The sequence below is a fragment of the Hibiscus syriacus genome, unplaced genomic scaffold (genome assembly GCF_006381635.1).
Source record: "Hibiscus syriacus cultivar Baekdansim isolate YM2019G1 unplaced genomic scaffold, ASM638163v2 tig00111402_pilon, whole genome shotgun sequence".
Taxonomy (NCBI): domain Eukaryota; kingdom Viridiplantae; phylum Streptophyta; class Magnoliopsida; order Malvales; family Malvaceae; genus Hibiscus; species Hibiscus syriacus.
Window position 1 is genome coordinate 7,616,281 of NW_024063082.1, and position 21,220 is coordinate 7,637,500.

The following is a 21,220-nucleotide window of genomic DNA, read 5'->3' on the forward strand; positions in this document are numbered from 1 at the left end:
CTGGATGGCGGTGGTCCCTCTGATATGTTATAATATTGTCGAGTGACATCCTACTGATCGCGTGTTCTGCCAATTTGGTTTTATACAATATATTCCGGAAGAACCTAAGTTTCTCGACGATATGCATATCATCGATAGACGGGGTAAAGAAGAAGTCGATTGGCTGTTGAAACAGATCGAGTGGGTAATGATATGGGAGGATCGGCGTGGACGTAATCCCGTACATAACGATTTATGTGGATCATTATTCGGTTGCAAATGATTATTATGAGTGGTTCAACACGAACGTGAAACCGTTCATACTTTCTGAGGAAGCACGAGGCGAGAGCATTAATCGGTTCTGATAAAGACGTCTACCGTCACAGTATCATCGTCCACCGACTCGTGGACGAAGATGTTCTTCTGGTAGAGATGAGGGTTCTTCCATGATACCGAAATTTAGGTCGAACAAGCTGGTAATTGAATGCATTCCCCTTGAACTTGAAGGCATCTTGATATTGAGGTCGAAGAAGCTCGCAGTTGAATGTCTCCCCCTGGAACTTAAAGGCATCGTGTCAAATGGGTACTGCACATACTGCTACGTCGAGGGCATCCTATATTCAGGTCAAAGAATTTGGCAGATGAATGTCTTCCCCTTGAACTAGAATCGATGTTGCCATACAGATTGTTTGTGGAGCCACATCGGTACAGATCGTAACAAGTTGCTGATGAATGTCTCTCCATTGAACTTGATGGGATATCACCATGATGTGGATTTCCCATTAACGAGTTAAAATCATTACACATTACTTGAGTTGGGCTATCAACTTGATCAACTTGTTGAGTCAGCCCATAGTGGGAGCATAATGACATACCACGAACCACATATACTTCAACAAATATTGCATACGTCCGTGTACCGACATCTGAATATTGATTCTTAGAATCAACCATCATAGCAACATCGTCATCATTGGAGAGTTCGAAGGCTGAATAAGTTAACAGAAATACTACGGTTGGAAATCTGTACTAAAGTGAGGACAATCTTCTAGTACTTCCAACATGAACCTTCCTTGAAATTTTAGTGATCAACTCCTCAAGAGTGATGTTTCTCTTGAAGGATATTCTGAAAAAATGATTTGATGCGAAGACGACGACGATTTCATCTTCCTGAATTTCTCCGTCATAATAAACAATAGTTGAAATACGCTTCATTTTGAGAGTTTGAAAGATTGAGTCTTATATCTGCAAAAACAATACCTGAAATACATCTAATTAAATAAATAGTATATGAATTAAAATATAAACTAATCCAAAAAATTTTAAAAAATTCACAATAATGTAAATAACACAAATTTCATATTATTATCGTATCAACAAAATGTCTCGAGGTGTGATTCCACTTTCCAATTTTATAACCACAAAAAATAATACAAAATAATTAGTACAATAAAATTTGTTCAAATAATTAAATATAATATAAATATAATATAATAAAAAATTGTTTTACCTTATACAATAACAAAATCTACTTAGCTTGATAGAAGTGAAAATAAGCAAGTAATTTTGGTGTGTTGATGCTTGCATTCAGAGGGTTGTTATTTATAGGGGAGGGGGAGCGTTTAAAAGTCGAGTTTTCATGCTCGGGTAATAATGTAGTACCAATAATTCAACGTGCATAATGGAAGGCATGAATCATGATCCGCGCCTTCCGTACGTGTCAGAGGTTCAGAGAAAGAGCAGATGACGATCCACGCATTTCCTTACGTGATGCCAACTCGGACAGAATCCCGCGAAGGCGCTACTGACGATCCGCGCTTTTTTGCCACCATGTCAGAAAGGATGTTAGATCAGTAATATTAGGGGAAAAGGTGTATGACAGTTGATTATTGGATCTAAGGATGATACTTTGGTAAAAACGCCAAAAAATTGTGCCAGACAAGCCAGAAGTAGGAGTAGCAAGACTTGACGCAATTGTGAGTGTCAATACCGTCAAGAAAGGAAATGGCGCAACTGCAAGTGAGAAAACATCCAAGCCAAAAAAGGGACTTGGATCGATTGCGAGTGTTAATAAGACCAAGCCAAGAGAAAGACGAGGTGCGACTGCGGATGATAAGACATCTAAACCCGAAAAGAGACCCGACGTGATTGTAGATGTCAATGTCATCAGGCCAGAAAGTGGTGCGACTACAAGTTCTAAAGTAGTCAATCCAAGATCGAGATGTGACGAGACTGTAGGTGTCGCTGCAGTTAAGCACGGAAAGAGACCCGGTGCGATAGCGAAAGATAAAGTCGTCAAGCCGAGGGTGGAGAGTGAGCAAATTCGCTCACAATATGCCAGGATGGAGGCGTGGTCCAAGTTGAGGCATCTCTGGCATAAAAGAACATTTAAAGAGGCATAAAAGAACATTTAAAGAGTATGTGAGTTGTAACCTTTTTTTCTATAAGTAGATTCAGGTGCATGTGACTCTAAAAGGGAAATGTATTAAAGAAGAAAAAAAACTTAAATATTAGTACGCTCACATGAACCAACTTATCTCATTGATTGAAAGATCGTTGTTATTCTTAGAGGTTATGATTCGAGCACCAACAACTGCAAAAATCGTTGTTATTCTTAGAGGTTATTATTCGAGCACAAGCAACTACAAATGCAAAAGTGATTGAACGTTTATTATCAAATAATTGAGAGTACTTAAAACAAATACTACTTTGTAATTACCTAAACTCTAATATAAAAAAAGAAAATATCCACAACAATATCTGGATATACATTCTTTTCATGAAAAGAGACGCAACACCTTTGATGCTCTTCTGCTTGGCATATGGTTTGTCAACACAATGCCGTTGTCGAAGTAGCCCTTTGGAAGGGATGGATTGAATTTAAACCCGTCATCAACGGCAAAGAGAAGCTTAGTTTGTTGACCAGACAGCAAGTTTAGTGCCTTGGTCCGAGCCCTCAGTCCACACGAAAGGTGAAAGTGGTACAATTCTCGAGAACACTATCCTCCGTGGCATTTTCTTCAGTTTCTCTAGCTTCTCAGGCTCGAAACAGAGAGATCTGTAAAGCATTTCATCAAAGTAGAGTTCACCAGTACTGGATTTGTCTTCTATCTCAGCAAATTCCTGATGAAGCTGCTCAATCTTAGCCGGGCTTCGGGCTTTAAGAATAGTTCTGTCGGAGAATGGAGGCACAGTTAGTGGCAAACCTTGGGCTGTTTCACCCCATGAGTTGACAAATTCCATCAATGCCATCAAACATATAATGGTTCATGCACGCTCCAGGCACGACTCCTCCACATTGGAACTTAGTCACCTGAATGATATATCATACATGAGGCTGTTTTCTATTTCACCTGAAATTCTGTCTTCTTTTCCCCTCTAAAGGAATGACATTAAAATGACACTATATTTTGAGTAGATTGCGCTTAATATCTATGGTTGTAACATGGTCTTTGGAGACAATGTTGATCACTTATATCTCTAAAATCACCATTACTAGTTAACGACCATCTAAATACCGATTATGATACTTCACTCGAGTCAGAAGCACTACTTAATTATAGTTTTTGTGACCCATTTATTCAAATCAACAGCTTTTATTATTAGTTTCAACGTTGTGGTTGAAAGATTGAATTTTAAGGACTTAAATTAATGTTATTTTTATAAAGTCAAATTTTAATTAAGCACCGAATGAACAGATTTTTTGGGGTTATATTCATGTTTCAGTATTGGTTTTCTTGGATATTGTATTCAATAAAGTTTAATTTGCAGGTCACCCTAGCGCATTTAAAAGACAAGCCGGCTCCATCTACTCCAACACCTTCATCATCCAGCTTCACTTCAATGTTTCAGTATTAGTTTGAATTGATGTATTCAACTGAGTTAGCTCTGTTTCCAATCTGATTAGTGCCTATTGTTTCCAGCAGTGGCTGTACTAGTATTGCATGGATTCCTGGAGATGATGGTGCGTTTTTGGTTGCTCATGCTGATGGACATATGTATGTTTACGAAAAGGCAAGTTTCAAATATTTAAAGAAGGCTTCTTCTTTTTTCACTTCTGGGAGTTCAACTTTCATGATGTTCTATGCAGTAAGTTCAGTTTTCAAGGATAAACTATTACTTTCGAGCAAGATTAACAGTTCCAGCTAGAAACAATGAGCATTCTCATCATCAAGAGATGCTGGCAAAGGGTTACATTGATTTTTGCTAGTGATGCAGTCAGTGACAAAGCTATGTATAGTTTCAGCTTCAGGGACACTGTCCCCCAATTTTTTTATTATTAAAAAATATACAGTATAAATATCTATTTAGACCTTCAAGTTTTGATTTATTATAATTTTGTCTCTCATTTTTTATTATTAATTGTGCTTTGCACCCTTGAATTAGAATCTTTGCTCTGTCCCGGGATGCAGTTGGTTTTCTTGAAGCAATGAGGCGTAACCAACTGAATCCATTCAAGGACAAAGATGCCATTGGAAGCACCAAAGAGATATGGAGGAAGAAAGAACTTCCATTGTAAGTACAAACGGCTATTTTTAGAATATAGAGTAAACTATACAAATAGTCACTCATGTATTAATGAAACGGGCATTAACATTAATTAAAAGTAACAAAATGGTCATTATGCCGTTAAACATTATTATCCCTGTCATAGAAGCTGACTTGGCATGTTTGGGGCGTTGAGGTGTCACCGTTTGACTACATTGATCAATATCTTAACCGGCTAATTGACTCCCATCAAAAACGCACATAAATTTTACTTATTAACCCTAAATCTCCAATTTCTTAAACCTTAAATGTTTCTTCATTGACTATTATTGTTATATTGGATAAAGCTCCGAAGCATCTGCAACCTGACCTAGTTGCATGGCGCCTAAATTAGTTGAGCATTCAGAGCATCCACTGGCTGCTTATGCGTTTCTTGAACGACTTCAAAAGCCAGATGCAGAGCCTGCAAAGCGAATTTATGTAACATACTCGTTGTCATGGACTTCATTTCTTTTCTTAAATAATATATTTGGACTGGGATTAAGATGTTTTAGGAGAACAAGAGAGTTTTTCTTAAATAGTATATGTGAACTTTTGTCTCAAATTTGAATGTAACTTTGTTTTAAAATTTGTTTTTTGTTTACAAAATTCGTTGTCTTCTTCTATTTCAGGTATTTAGAGCTCTCAGCCAACTAGAATGCGGCAGTGAGCTGTAGGAACCGTAGATTCAAATGATGAACTTCTAATTGCAACCATGGATTTCATCTTTAAAGCTGCATTGCAATGCCAACATCTCCGAGAAGCTGTATGATTTGCTCTCATAAGTCCGCATACTATATCCACATAACAAATGATAGATTCAAAATATTTTTCAGGATGATCAAACGTGTTAATAACACAAACTTATTGAGCCGAGTGGGCACAAATAAAATTTCAGGACGAGCAGCATCAGTAAAATAAATAATTAATCGAAAATAATTCGAATGTCATGGTAGACATGTGCCCACTCTCGAATAAATGTAGTTCCACCCCTGCACATAACAATGGATTATTCCCTTTAACACCACCACCACCTATGGCTGTTGGAATGGCAACATCCCTTATACCCAACGGCGTAGGGATCCACGGCAATGGGCATGTGAAATCGGGCCTTGGTTCAATCATTCTTGATTTCTAGGGCCAAGTTCTTTTATGCCAATGAGTAGACTTGCCCCCGTTGAGCTAGATAACATCTCTCATTTCTCAATTTGACGAGATGTACTGGTTTTTTCCTCTTTTTTATTTGGCATTTTTGCTTGTAGAACTTTTGGAAGCACATCTCTGGGCTAGATAAAATTTATGTTAAAGATGTCATTTTAAAAAATAACACAGACATGTTTATATTTTAGAATGGGTCAATCAATTACGTTAGCAATTATTTCATTATCTTTAAATCTTTAATGAAGAAATGAAAAATTCATTCACACTTTAATAATTATATATCTAGTTTACCCTAGAATATACGTAGGATACTTGATAGGAATCACATGAATCTTGCTCCTTTACGATTTGTAGTATATCTCATAGGTGCATGTGAGTTATTATTGGTGACGCATCACCACCATTACAGTATATTTTTTGTTGGATCATCATTAAAAAGAAAAACTGGTGTTGAACATGCAAATAGCTTCATGAAACTGAACTTGGTAAAGTTTGTCCTGAAATTTGGGCAAATTATTTGATGATTAGTTTGAAACATAAGATTTTACTGTTATCTTGAGCTTCAATTACTTGCATACTAGAGCTACATTTTCCCCCCAACTATGGGCCTATCTTAACATGATTTGGGGCAGTAAGAACTAAGAACCCAAAAAGGAGGAAAGGATACTACTTTAAAATGAATGATGGGCAGCTCTACAAGCAATTTAAGGTGGTCTGAAAAAAGGGTTTATGTTCATGCACAGACAAAAGTGGACCCCAATAAACTGTACCATGTCAGTCCCCGAGCATCATGTGGTGGCGGTCCCACATCCCATGCTCTTTTGTGAGAAGAAAAATATGTGATCGTTTACAAATCTCTTTGATATTTGAGCTTTACAGATTAGAAGCTTCCTATAGCTGCCACGTAATCCCAAAAACACGTAACCCCAGCATCTTCCTCTGTTCTCTTTGCCCCCACAATCATTATTTTGCTTGGCCGCAAGTGGTGGGAGATTCAGATCTATCACGTTTTCCCGTTGCCTCAGCTAAATACAGCCTTACCTTCCCTTTCACACTTCACTTCCTGCATCTCCTCATTTGGGAAAGAAACCTTCACTGAAAGTTTTCATTTTTTTTGTTTTGATCAAAACTTGAAAACCCTGATTGAGATTCGAAGTTAAGTTTATCAAAGAATGTGACGCGGTGTGGTTAAAGATCGAGTATTGGGAGATGTTTCCTGGGGGGGAAATGGATCGAGTTCTGTTTCAAGTGAAGTCACGAAAAAGGGTTCCAATGAAGGTGTGGTTAACTGCTCAAAGATCAATGGGTCTCCTCGTGGGTGGAAATCACACATCCTCCAGGTTTTGCACTCGCTAAATTTGTTCTTCTTGTTCCCGTTGGCTTCAATTTCTCTTGATTTCTTCATTTTAGTTTATTAAAAAGAAAACAACCCTCTCCTTTTGATATTGGATCTTTCTCCCTGCTACTTGAAAACACCATGGATTTTAAGACCTTTAAGTCGATCATATTTCGTGGATCTTTTGGGAGGCGTGTCCTTTTACGCGCTTTCATGCTTGCTGCTGCTTTATCGATTGTTCCTTTGCTGCAAATCATCTCTGGGGCCGATCCAGATATCTTGTATACCCTTTCTACCTCAGCAGGTTGTGCCATTGGACCTCGTTCTTCAAGCTCGATTATGTTCCCAGGCAACTTTTGGTTCTCCAAACTTTGGGGTTCATTTGGATCGGTTCAATGTGAGCAAAACATGAACTTGACGACCAGCGTGGTTAAAGAGCTTATGGGAAAGCAAATGTTGAGTTACACTGCAAAAGCTCTTTGTATCGGTGAAGACGCAGTGTCGGCTGTTATGGCATTGAGAGACTTGGGATTCTCTGATGTTACAGGGGTTTACAGGCACCCCTTTTTCTCTCTCAAGCACAAGAGATTTGTTTATGAGCTCGATTACGTTGACAATTCTTATGATTTTGTCATCTCTAGGGACCTGGATAAGGTTTCGGCCCCTGCTATTCTCGTGCTTGAGATTGAACGTGTTCTTAAGCCCGGTGGAATAGGGTCCATGCTTGTTGGTCCTAGTGGTTCAGAACCTACTAACTTGATCCGGTCTGCTACTCCGGTTTCATCCTTACTGAAAGCTTCCACTGTTGTTCATGTGGATTATGTGGATAACTTTACGTTGATTGTATTCAAGAAGAAACTCGAAAACACCACTTACTTTGAGCAGTATCAGCTTCCGGCCGATTGCCCGACTATGGCTAATTCCAAAGATATAATGGGTAACATTGAGCCTCTTTCGGAGGAGAAACTGGTTGGGTTTGGAAGAAGTATTGCTTATTTGCCTGAGTTCGTTAACATATCTGATAAGCAACGTTTGGTGTATATTGATATTGGAGCAGGTGAGCATTTGAACTCCAATGTTACAGATTGGTTCTTGCCGTCATATCCTGTGGATCGGAAGGCCTTTGATGTTTATTTCGTCGATCATAATACTTCTGTGATGCTATCCTATGTCAACAAGCCTGGTATCAACTTTGTTTACTACCCGGGCCTTGCCGGAAATAGAGTTTCAACCAGTCCTGGAAATAAGGTTTCCACTGATGTCGATATTATTGATGATTCAGATCCGTTTGTTGAAGATGAAGGATTCAACTTCCTTCTCTGGATTAAAGAAACTGTCCAGCATGCAGACTTTGTGGTTCTGAAGATGAATGCAGGAGCAATGGAATTGAAAATACTCTCGGACTTGTTTGAAAGTGGAACCATATGCTTCATCGATGAGCTTTTTCTACACTGTTCGGACCGAATCGAAAATGGTGGAGTGGTGAAGGGAGACTGCATGGATCTCTTCAAGGCCCTTAGAAGATCTGGTGTTTATGTCCATCAATGGTGGGGAGATTAGAGACACCACCATTAACATAGTGGAACTCTGTCCGTCTTATTGGAAAAGAGTCGGTCTGTGTACTAGTCTTGTTTTGTTATTGTCGTTATGGTGGTCAATTTCCCTCATCTTTCTGATAAGTTGAGAGGAAACTGCTTTGTGTGGTTGAGCAGCAAAATAAGCAACCACTATTGTCTTTAGCTTTTGTTTGAATAAAAAGCTCGCACATTATTTGTGTGGGTTTTGCCTAGTTTCTTTTTGTGTTGCATGTGAAGTTTTTGCAGTAAAGTCATTCAAATGGTGCAAACATAATTGCAGTAAAGCTAAGAGTGAAACATGATTTAAGAATATCTCTGATTTAAAAAAAAAATACAAGAATGATTTACAAAATTTACAGTTACATTGCTAATTCAATGAATGCTTAGTTTTCTCAATCCCTTTGTTCTAACAAAACACCATGAAAACATTACTTAGATAGCTAAGAAGACAAAGGATTCACACATACATAGTTACATATCAAACTGTGTCATCATATCCCTCTGCAACATCTTCAAAAATGGTTTCCAAACCTGGAGAACTTGAAGGCTTTTCTGGGTGAATGATCAGAGCCGGAGCTACTTCCATCCAAGAACTTATTTTCCTACTTTCCTTGGTCATTTTGTTGAAGAGCCAAATTCTGATATTTTGTTGATGATTAACCAAGGGTTAAAACAATGGAAACACCTCTCTTTCTCCTGTTCCAAGAAAAAAGAGAGCTTATAAAACCCGAGGAGGAAAAAGGGTTTTACAGAGAGAGAACTAAGAAATCAATGGAGATTGGTGAAGGTGCCAATGCCAATATGCCATAAGTGTTTTAAATAGAGAGCTTAAACAGAATAGTTGAGAACATTCCCCGGAAGACATGGACATGCTTTTGGTTGATCTAAATATATGATTGAAATCTCGTAAGCAATGAACCAAAATCAGTATCCTACTAGCAGCCAAAATACTAAAATTAGAGCATGGTAGTTGACATGCATGCTGGTTGTCAATCAAAGCATCAATACTAGGGTATTACATTCGAAAACAACCTAAAGGAAACAAAATTGAACTTAGAGCTTGAACTAATCATCCACAAATGGCAAAATGCTTTATCAAAACAGAACATAAACTGGATCTATTTACACTGCTGCTGCAATTGACAACACAACAGAGTCGAAAAAGGCTGCACAGTGCTATAACCGAAAACTACAAACTCCATAAATTCATCACCGTGATGCCAATGACAGAAACCACAGGTCGTGGCCATCACAGAGACGGAAATGATGGCGAAACTGAATTGAGAAATACGGAGAAAAAGGCCACCTTTAGTCCCAGGCATGCCTTGAACGTCCTTCATTCTCACTCTAGGACCATGCACCGCAGCCTCAGTCTACGGTGGAGCCTCCACCGGGTGCCCCCCAGACGGCTGACTCGGAAAGGGGAAAAAGTGGGTTGAGTTGCCCGTGTCCTAGAACGAACTGCTAACTAAGCTCTCTTTACTTTAGTAGCTGACTTTACTTCAAAAGTCCACGGCTGTTAGGGTGATTAAAACTCAACTCGATTCGAAAAATCGATTTTTTTAATTTCAAGTTATTTGAATCAACTTGAATTTTTAATTCGGTTTTCGAGTTCGAGTTGAGTTATAATTTTGAAATTTCAAGTTACTCGAAAAATCGAAAATTTGACCGACTATTTTGACAGTTTTATGATTTAATCTCTGATTTACTTATTCCTTCAATTGCTCTTTCATTTTAAGTCAAATTTTACCTAATTTGAACCACATGCTCCTAAATCATCATACATATGTGCTTTCAATTCTTCTTTTTGATAACAAATTTTTTAGTTTTCAATTTAGTCCTCAACTTTTCATGATTTCTTTATTTCTTCAATTCATCTTTCATTTTATGTCCATTTTTTTACCAAATTTGAATCACATGCTCCTATACCACTATAGAATACCTATGTAACATCAATTCTTGTTTTTTACTAAAAATATACTCTCTCTTATTTATTTAGTCCCTTACCTTTGCATTTTATTCAATTTAGTCTTTTGATTGCAATTGTTTGCAAATTATTTCTTGCCAACAATTTCTTGACTCTTTTATACTCTTATCAATATTTTACCCTCAATATATATATATATATATATATTTAAAGTATAATATTGTAAATGTATTTTATAATTTTAGATTGTATTTGATATATTAAATAACATTATATTGTTTAAAGAATATGAAGAAATATATATATATATATATATATATATATATATCTTGTATGATTAGAGAAAAACAAAAAATTAGAATCAATCCTTACCATATTATTATTATAATTATAATAAAATTTGTATAGAAAGTCGAATAACTCGATTCAAATTTCTCAAACTTGACTTGAAAAAAAATCAAGTTAAGTTCGAGTCACAAAATATGACTTGTCAACTCGAGTAACTCGAAATTTTTTGACTCGACTCGATCGAATGCTCACCCCTAATGGTTGTTGGTGTTTTTGTCAATGATTAATTCAAAAATTATTTTTTAATTACTTTAAATTATTTTTAAAATCAACAAATTAAGATATAAAAGTTACAAAATAGTCATTCAACTTTAGACTTTAAATTTTTTTTATAATAATTTAAAATGATTATAAGGTAATATCTACTCATAACTATTTAAACTTATGGGAAGAATAACATATTTTTTTTATCACTAAAACCCAAGTTTTTATTATAGGGTCATTAAATTGTTAATATATGATCGTACTTTGATGTTGACATAAAAATTTTAAAAAAATATTATTTTTATTTTATTATTTCTTTCAATAAAAGTTAGATTTTATTTATTTATTTTCAATCTTCATCTAAAATTATCATTCTCTGGTATCATTTATAACTATTCTAGACATTAATAAACTTGTCTCACTATTTTTTTTACCACTTTGTCAATTTAGATTTTGTCAAAACCTATTTAAAATTTATGGAATTATATAAAAAAAATCTATCATCTAACGAGGATTGGAGTTTTTTTTTGAATATGATGAGTTTGAAGTATTTGTTTGAAAATAAATTTATAATTTAAAATGTATAATACATTTAAACTTTATTTATTTTTCTCATCAAATCCTTTGATATGGTTTAATTAAATTAATTAGATTGAAACGATGTTGAATAGGTCATGGATTTCGATTAAAATACTATTAATCGAAGCATTAGATACTATAAATTTCATGATTTAATGAAAGTTTAGACCTCAAATGGTGCGAGAGATTGATTAAAATGTAAAAAGTGATTAAGTAAAGGATATAAACTGAGATGTGATGATATAACAAAGAATGATTAAAGCATGATAGAAATGAGGAGAAGAAAGTCAAGTGCTATCTCCTAAGCAAGCCAAATGGAAACTACGCCCTTATATTTCTTCACAAGTTCCCTCCAGACTCGCTAACCCTACTATTTTTGCTTTACTTAAATCATTTTTTCTTTCAAGTTGACGATGATTCTTCATTCATTTCCTCCGTCTTGTTTTTTTCTTCATGGTTTCAAGGTTGTCTATTAAAAAGTTATAATAATAGTAATAATGGCACTCTTGAGGTTGGGTTCCAAGTCTGAAGCATTTCATCGTGAAGATCACTCTTGGTAAGCTTTCTTCTTCTCTTTACATTGGGAAATGGATGTGAGTTCCGATTCATGGATGTCGATTTTTCACAATCTTCGGATTCATGTATGTTGATTACCGTTCTTCCTTTTCTCCAGGTTCTGTACATCTGGACTTCCTGGTGATGTTAACATTAACATTGGAGAAATGTCTTTCCATCTCCACAAGGTGTGTCATTTCAGCTGTATTTTGTCTTTGAAATGGCTGTTTTTTGGAGCTAAGTTGATTCGGTAATGGTTCGTTTCAATATCGATTTGCAGTTTCCGTTGCTTTCGAGAAGTGGGATGCTAAGGTGGCTTACTGAAGAGTGTTCTACTGGTGATGGAACTAGTTTTAGTTTGAGGCTTGATGATTTACCCGGTGGTGCCAAAGCTTTCGAGCTTATATCGAAGTTTTGCTATGGTGTTAAAATCGAACTCACTGCACACAATGTTGTTAGTGTTCGATGTGCAGCGGAGTATCTCGAGATGACCGATGATTATGGAGATGAGAATCTTGTTTTGTAAACGGAGTCTTTTCTTGACGAAGTACTCAGTACTTGGGCGGATTCAATTAGAGCTCTTGAAGCATTTGAAGAAGTTAGCCATATGCTGAAGAACTCCAGATTGTGTCAAGGTGCATCAATTCGTTGGCAATGAAGGCTTATGAGGATCCAAGTTTATACAGCTGGCCTTTGGCGGGACGTGAGAGCAAGCAGAGTCCAGAAAATACTGGCTTATGGAACGGAATATCGAATCTGACTAGAACGAAATCTACCGGTAAGGATAGGTGGTACGAAGACGTAACGTTCCTTAGTTTACCGATATACAAAAGACTGATTTTAGCTAATGAATTAAGAGGCATGAGGCCAGAGAGCATTGCTGCATTGGTGGTACACTATGCTAGGAGTTATCTTCCCTTGATGAATCGACAATCAAGCTTGGACGATGTGAATCAGGGGACGAAGATTCCAAAACCTTCGGAAGCCAATCAAAGGGCTCTCTTGGAAGAGATTGTATGGTTAATTCCTAACGAGAAGGGAGTCACGTCATCCAAGTTCTTCATTAGATTGCTTCGTACGGCTATGGTACCGCATGCAAGTCCATCGTACCGAGAAAATTTGGAGAAGAGGGTCGGAGTGCAGTTGGATCAAGCTTCTCTTGTTGACTTGCTCATACCGAATATGAGTTATTCCAAGACTCTTTATGATATCGACTGTGTTCAGAGAATTCTGGATCATTTCCTGTTAGTAGAGCAGGCTTCAGCTATAGCGACTCCAGCTAACATAGTCGAGGAGAGACAGTTAATGAGCGGATCTGATTCATTAGGGCCAATGAAAATGGTGGCCTGTTTGATAGACGAATTTTTAGCAGAAGTGCACCGGATGTTAATTTCAAGCTTCCCAAGTTCGTGACACTTGCTGCTAGCATCCCGGATTATGCGAGACCACTCGATGATGGCCTCTGTCAAGCAATTGACATATACTTGAAGATAGTCTTATCTCCTATGGCTGATTTCAATGTTGTTAATTCTTAAGGGTACGAGACCCGGATTCGTTTTAAGTAATTCACAATTTGCATGCACATCCATGGATTACAGATGTTGAAAGTGTTGTGAAATTCGGGTTAATTTCCACCAATAACAGATTCACCTTGAAAACTATTATCTAGGTGACTAGTGTGAAAACGATTGTACTAAAAATCACCCCAAGGTAGATTCCCAGGAAAGAGGAGGGGTCACAATGGTCCCTCTTAAAACCCACTTTCCTTAGACAGAACTACCAAGACAAGTAATTTTAATATGACAATAATTGACAACAACTATACCCGACAATAGCTATTAAATAGACATAAAAGAGAACACCAAAATATTTCACTAATAGAGGAAATATTACAAAGAGAGAAAGAATACAAATAGCCTTTAAAATAGAAGAAGGCTTATATTTGTGGGATGATTAACTAAGGAGGAGGAGGGCTTTATTTATAACAAAAGAATTTCCCCTCCTCCTTATACACAACCAATGTGGGACTTTTGCCAAAAACCAACAAATCTCCACCTTGGCAAATTCCACACACATCTCTAAAAAAAAACAATCTTTTAATTTGTAACAATATTGACCAAATCTAAACAATGTTTAAACTTGACCGCAGTTACCACTTTTGTCAACATATCAGCAGGATTCTCAGTGGTCCGAATCTTCTGGATTATGACTCCACCTTCTTCTAGAATCTCTCGTACAAAGTGATATCGAACATCGATGTGCTTCGTCCTTGCATGGTAAACCTGGTTCTTTGCTAAATGAATAGCACTCTGACTGTCACAGTGCACTTTGATGTTCTTTTGTTCCATTCCCAATTCACCAAGCAACCCTTGAAGCCAAATTGCCTCCTTCACAGCCTCTGTAACTGCCATATACTCTGCCTCTGTAGTAGACAAAGCCACTGTTGACTGTAAGGTGGACTTCCAACTGACTGGTGCCTTTGCAAATGTAAACACATAACCAGTAGTTGATCGACGCTTGTCCAAATCACCTGCATAGTCTGAATCACAATACCCAACTACACACTGACCATCTTGTTTGTCCTGCTGAAAGACCAAACCAACATCTACGGTATTCAGAATATACCGCAGAATCCATTTCACAGCTTGCCAATGCTCCTTTCCAGGATCATGCATATACCTGCTCACAACCCCAATTGCCTGTGAAATATCGGGTCTCGTACACACCATTGCATACATCAAGCTACCAACAGCACTTGCATACGGAACCTTTGACATGTATTCCCGTTCTGCATCATCCTTAGGTGACATGGATGCACCGAGCTTGAAATGAGGAGCAAGAGGTGTACTAATTGGTTTTGACATCTCATTTATGCCAAAACGTTTTAATACCTTCCTCAGATATTCTTTCTGAGACAAACAAAGCCTCCCCAATTTCTTATCCCTTGATATCTCCATGCCTAGAATCTTCTTCGCTTCACCAAGATCCTTCATCTCAAACTCCCTATTCAATTGAGTCTTTAGTTTCGCAATTTCTGTCTGACTCCTGGAAGCTATCATCATATCATCAACATAAAGAAGAATATATATATAGGATCCGTCTTCTAGCTCGCGTAAATACACACAATGATCATATTTGCTTCTTGTGTACTTCTGCCCTATCATAAACTTGTCAAATCGCTTGTACCACTGCCTTGGAGATTGCTTCAATCCGTACAGCGATTTTTCTAATTTGCACACCATCTCTTCTTTTTCAGCAACTTTGAATCCATCTGGCCGAGTCATGTAGATTTCCTCATCCAAGTCTCCATGTAAAAATGCAGTTTTTACATCCATCTGAACTAGTTCCAAATCCAACTGCGCTACCAAAGCCAACAAAATTCTGATGGAGGAATGTTTTACAACTGGAGAAAATACTTCATTATAATCAACTCCCTCCGTTTGAGCGTAGCCTTTAGCCACCAATCTTGCTTTGTAGCGGATGTTATTCTTGTCAGGAAATCCATCTTTCTTTGCATATACCCACTTGCACCCAATTGCCTTCTTTCCCTTCGGAAGACTAGCTAGTTTCCACGTCTGATTCTTTTGAAGGGATTGCATTTCTTCATTCATGGCAATCCTCCACTTTTTATGTTCTGAACTTTGAACTGCTTCATTAAAAGTGGCAGGAACGTCATCAATTGCAATTGGTGATGCAAAAGAGACCATATCAGCATAACGAGCAGGTTGTCTAATGGTCCTCTTTCCCTTTCTGAGTGCAATTGATTCATATTGCTGTGGAGGTTCTTGGGTCTGAACCTCTTCTTCATCTGACTCTTCTTCTACCATAGGAGAGTCAACATCATTTTCTTTACTGGTTGGGACAAATTTGCTTCCTTCAAACTCCACCTTTTTGGGAGTTCCATCTGTCTGCTCCAATTTTTCTGAAGTCACCTTTCTCAACATGGTAGATTCATCAAAGGTAACATCCCTGCTGAAGATTATTTTCTTTGTTTCTGGACACCAAAGACGATAGCCTTTCACACCAGAGGTGATCCCCATAAAAATCGCCTTCTTTGCTCTTGGATCCAGCTTTGACTCCTTAACATGGTAGTATGCAGTGGAACCAAACACATGTAAGGAATCATAATCTGTAGCAGGTACTCCAAACCATTTCTCTAATGGTGTTTTACCACCAATAGCAGTCGATGGTAAGCGGTTGACAAGGTGACAAGCATAGACCAAAGCCTCAGCCCAAAATTCTTTGCCTAACCCAGCATTAGACAACATACACCGAACCTTCTCCACTAATGTCCGGTTCATACGCTCTGCCACTCCATTCTGTTGTGGTGTACCTCTGACAGTGAAGTGCCTAACAATACCTTCCTCTTCACAGACTTTCAGAAATGGATCATTTTTGTACTCTCCACCATTGTCTGTACGGAGACGTTTGATTTTTCTTCCTGTTTGAGTCTCCATCATCTTTTTCCATTTAAGGAAAAATCCTAGCACCTCATCCTTTGTCTTCATTGGATACACCCAAACTCTCCGGGAAAAATCATCAACAAAGGTAACATAATAGTGTGTTCCTCCCAATGAAGTTGTCTTGGAAGGCCCCCATACATCTGAATGAACATAATCCAAAATACCTTTAGTATAATGGATTGCTGTTCCAAATTTCACCCTCGTCTTCTTCCCTTTGATGCAATGCTCACAAAAAGCTAATTTGCAAGCCCGAGCACCCTTCAATAATCCTTGATCTATCAGTAATTTCAAGGATTTTTCACCAATATGCCCCAAGCGCATATGCCATAACCTGGTTGCTTCTGACTCCTGTTCATCAGTAGAAGCTGCCACTGCTGCTGTCCCAACAATTGTACTACCTAGAAAGTAATACACATTGTTTCTTTTTCGGATTCCCTTCATTATCACCAGTGCACCAGAGATAATCCTCATAATCCCATCTTTTGACCTCACTTCTAAACCTTTTGACTCTAAGGTTCCCACAGAGATGAGATTTCTCATTAAATCTGGTACATAATGGACACTTGTTAAGGTTCTGATTGATCCATCCTGATTCCTCAAGCAAATTGAACCAATCCCAAGTGTGTCAAGAGGGGAATTATTTGCTGTGTAGACAATTCCACCTTTTAGTTCTTTAAAATCAAAGAACCATTCTCTATTGGGGGTCATATGGTGGCTACAAGCTGAATCTAACAGCCATGAACTGGAACAGCTGGTTGATGGCGTAGCAGCGAATGCGAAATCTGAATCTCCATCATCATACTCGACCACATTTGATTCTGAGACAGTCTTCCCCCTTTCAGGTTTGCCTTTATTCTTTAGCCTGGGACATTCTTTCTTCCAGTGCCCTTTTTCTCGACAAAAGGCACATTCATCTTTGCTCAATCTGGACTTTGACTTCGATCTCCCTCTACTTCCTTTATTCTGACTCTTGGAACGGCCTCTAACAACAAGAGCTTATGCTTCGACACTTGTGTTTTCTTGTTTGTCTTTCTTTCTCAATTCATAACTATACAAGGCAGCAGTTACTTCACTGAGAGACACATCAACCTTCCCATGAAGTAGAGTAGTTTCAAGATACTCAAACTCATCAGGAAGTGATCCCATCAACATCAGAGCCAGATCTTCGTCTTCAAAAGTCACGTCCATATTCATCAGATCAGTCACCAGCTGATTAAAGCTAGTAATGTGATCATTCATAGTGGTACCTGGTACATAGTTGAAGCGGAACAGTCTCTTTTTCATGTAGAGTTTGTTCTGACCGCTTTTCTTCAAAAATTTCTCCTCCAGTGCCTTCCACAATTTACTTGCAGAAGTTTCCTTAGAAAATGCATACTTCTGCTCTCTAGAAAGACACGATCGAATAGTACCACATGTCATTCTATTGATCCTCTTCCATTCTTTCTCCTCAACATCATCTGGTTTCTCTCCTTCAATAGCAATGTCTAGACCCTGCTGAAATAGGGCATCTAGAACCTCGCTTTGCCACATGCCGAAATGACCGGTGCCATCAAAAATCTCCACTGCAAATCTAACATTTGTCACAGCATTTCTTGCCAAAATTGAAGATGAAGAAGCGTCTTCCATTTCTGCTACAAATTCTATTTAATAGCTGCCAATGCAGAATGTCAATTATCCCAAGGAAATTTTTCTGATGTGGAAGATCAGCCTAAGCCGCAACCACAGAGCATACTAAAATAAACCAAGAGCTCTGATACCAATTGTTGTGAAATTCGGGTTAATTTCCACCAATAACAGATTCACCTTGAAAACTATTATCTAGGTGACTAGTGTGAAAACGATTGTACTAAAAATCACCCCAAGGTAGATTCCCAGGAAAGAGGAGGGGTCACAATGGTCCCTCTTAAAACCCACTTTCCTTAGACAGAACTACCAAGACAAGTAATTTTAATAGGACAATAATTGACAACAACTATACCCGACAATAGCTATTAAATAGACATAAAAGAGAACACCAAAATATTTCACTAATAGAGGAAATATTACAAAGAGAGAAAGAATACAAATAGCCTTTAAAATAGAAGAAGGCTTATATTTGTGGGATGATTAACTAAAGAGGAGGAGGGCTTTATTTATAACAAAAGAATTTCCCCTCCTCCTTATACACAACCAATGTGGGACTTTTGCCAAAAACCAACAGAAAGAGAGCAACTATGTAGATTGATAACTGTCAAAAGCTCTCAATTGAAGCCAGCACACATGCAGCTCAGAACAAGAGGCTACCACTTCAAATGATCGTCCAAGTACTTTTCTTCGAACAACTACGTCTACGAACATCAATTTCAGGATGGTTCTTCGAATCTGATAACCTCAAAACTCAGTAAAACCTAATGGACACTTGGGACTCAAGGAAGATGAGTCTCATCCTATAGGCTCTGCAGAACATGGTGAAACTGATGATGGCGAGGATGATTTGAAGCATGGAGTTTCCAAGCTCGAAAAGGATTGTTCAAGTATGAAAGAGGAGATCCAGAAGCTGGTGAAAACCAAGAGCAGTTGGAAGAATTTCACTAGAAGGTTAGGATTTAACAAGTCACAATCTTGTTGTTCGAAACGATCGAAGCCTTCCGATCTGAGGGCAACCCCATCTTCCGTAAGCAGACAACAAAACTGTGAAAATATTGAGGTGGTAGTACCTGAAGCTTTGAACGTCAATTAATAGAAAAATATGTTTTAATTTCTGGCATTTGTATCATGATATCTTTTGATGTTATATAAATAAAACAAAATCTTTTTTCTTTTCAGATTTTTGCATTAGTACTGCTAGATAATATCAACAGTCAAAGTAATCGAATCGAAAATGAAAGGACTATTGTCAAGAAAAGAAAGTATATGAAAGCTTCATTATTGAAACTTGGTATTTCATAAATGAATGAATCTCGGTATTTCATAAATGGAGAAAACAATCTCAAATAAAGCATTTTGATCATGGGATGTTTTGATCCGGAAATAATAGCCTGGAACTGCAAAAGGGGAGCAATTTACAGAAGAAGAAAAAAAATGAAATAAATACATAATATGTAGGAACAATTCTTTGCTCCTCCATCGTGAAAGAATTAGTAATCGATTTTCTCGATGTTCTAGCACGGTGGAAGGTCCTTTGGTGGAGGTATAATAGACTCTTCAGGAGACTTTCCGTTCTCAACAACGAAAGCCATCTTTAGACCCCACATTGTATGCAGCTCCAGGTGACAATGCATAAACCAAACACCTACAGATATTGTGTGAGAAGCCTGAGTAGGTTCAATAAGCCGGTATCGATTTGTCAATAGGGTCGTTTCTGCAAAAATTAATTTGATGTCATTGCTTACATCAATTTAGTTTTGATGTCATTGCTTACATCAATTTAGTTAGGTGAAAATTAAGTATTTTTCTCATGTTTTAATTTCAATGGTTTAGATTATTTAGTGTTTATTTTAATGAGTGGTTTAGATTGTTTCTTGTAACCTATAAATACCCTACTTGTATTTGAGTTTTATCATCCAACAATTAAAGCTTAATTATAAGCATTTGAAAGCTTTCTTAAGAGTTTTTCCCTTTAGCAATTTTGTGAGATTATTCTAAAGAGAGTTTTTTTTTCTTCTCGATCAATTAGAGTTTTTACTCTATTTTGATTCTACAATTGGTATCCGAGCCAAGTTTTAAAGATCTCTTGAAATTCTGAGTATGCTCTGTGGCTGCAGTTTTTAACTGATCTTCCACATCAGAAAATATTTCTTGAGTTATTGTCGAGGTTATTACAAACCTTGTGGAGCTTCTTTGTGTTTAGAGTAATTTAGTACTCTGCACGTTTGTTACTCAAGCTTGTTCGGTGTAGTCAAAGCCTTGCCGTTAAGATGGGTGATCTTCAAGTAGTTGGAGGAATCAAGAAGCTCAACAACAAAAACTACAACACGTGGGCAACATGTATGGAGTCATACTTACAAGGTCAAGACCTTTGGGAGGTTGTCGGTGGTGGTGAAGTTATACAACCGGCGACAGAAGATGCCAATGGAATCTTGCGAAAGTGGAAAATTAAAGCAGGCAAAGCAATGTTTGCTTTAAAGACCACAATTGAAGAAGAAATATTGGAGCACATCCGGGATGCTAAAACACCAAAGGAAGCATGGGACACTTTTGTTACACTCTTTTCAAAGAGGAACGATACAAAATTGCAACTTCTTGAGAATGAACTTCTATCAATGGCACAACGCGACATGGCGGTTGCCCAATACTTTCACAAGGTGAAGTCGATATGCCGTGAAATTTCAGAATTAGATCCGACAGCTGCTATTGGGGAAGCCATGATAAAAAGAATAATTGTCCATGGTTTGAGACCCGAATATCGAGGGTTTGTTGCCGCTGTACAGGGATGGCCGACACAACCATCGCTTGTTGAGTTCAAAAATTTGCTTGCAGGTCAAGAAGCCATGGCCAAGCAAATGGGAGGAGTCTCGCTGAAGGGTGAAGAGGAAGCGCTCTACACCAGCAAAAGCAGAGGCACTTTTCAGCGGTATACTGGCAA

General features: G+C 37.7%; 1 protein-coding gene and 2 pseudogenes across 1 annotated transcript; 2 read left to right on the forward strand and 1 right to left on the reverse strand.

Annotated features, from left to right (window-relative positions):
- Positions 1-6,464: 6,464 nt before the first annotated feature.
- On the forward strand, positions 6,465-12,088 carry LOC120162190. The gene is made up of 3 exons (XM_039172365.1): positions 6,465-8,601; positions 11,769-11,774; positions 12,072-12,088. The coding sequence occupies exon 1, from the start codon at positions 7,145-7,147 to the stop codon at positions 8,561-8,563; it is 1,419 nt and encodes a 472-aa protein (XP_039028296.1). The 5' UTR covers positions 6,465-7,144; the 3' UTR covers positions 8,564-8,601; positions 11,769-11,774; positions 12,072-12,088.
- Positions 12,089-12,135: 47 nt separating this feature from the next.
- LOC120162023 lies at positions 12,136-19,375 on the forward strand (annotated as a pseudogene).
- A 225-nt stretch (positions 19,376-19,600) lies between these two features.
- The window catches only part of LOC120161510, a 7,258-nt pseudogene continuing 5,638 nt past the window's right edge, over positions 19,601-21,220 (reverse strand).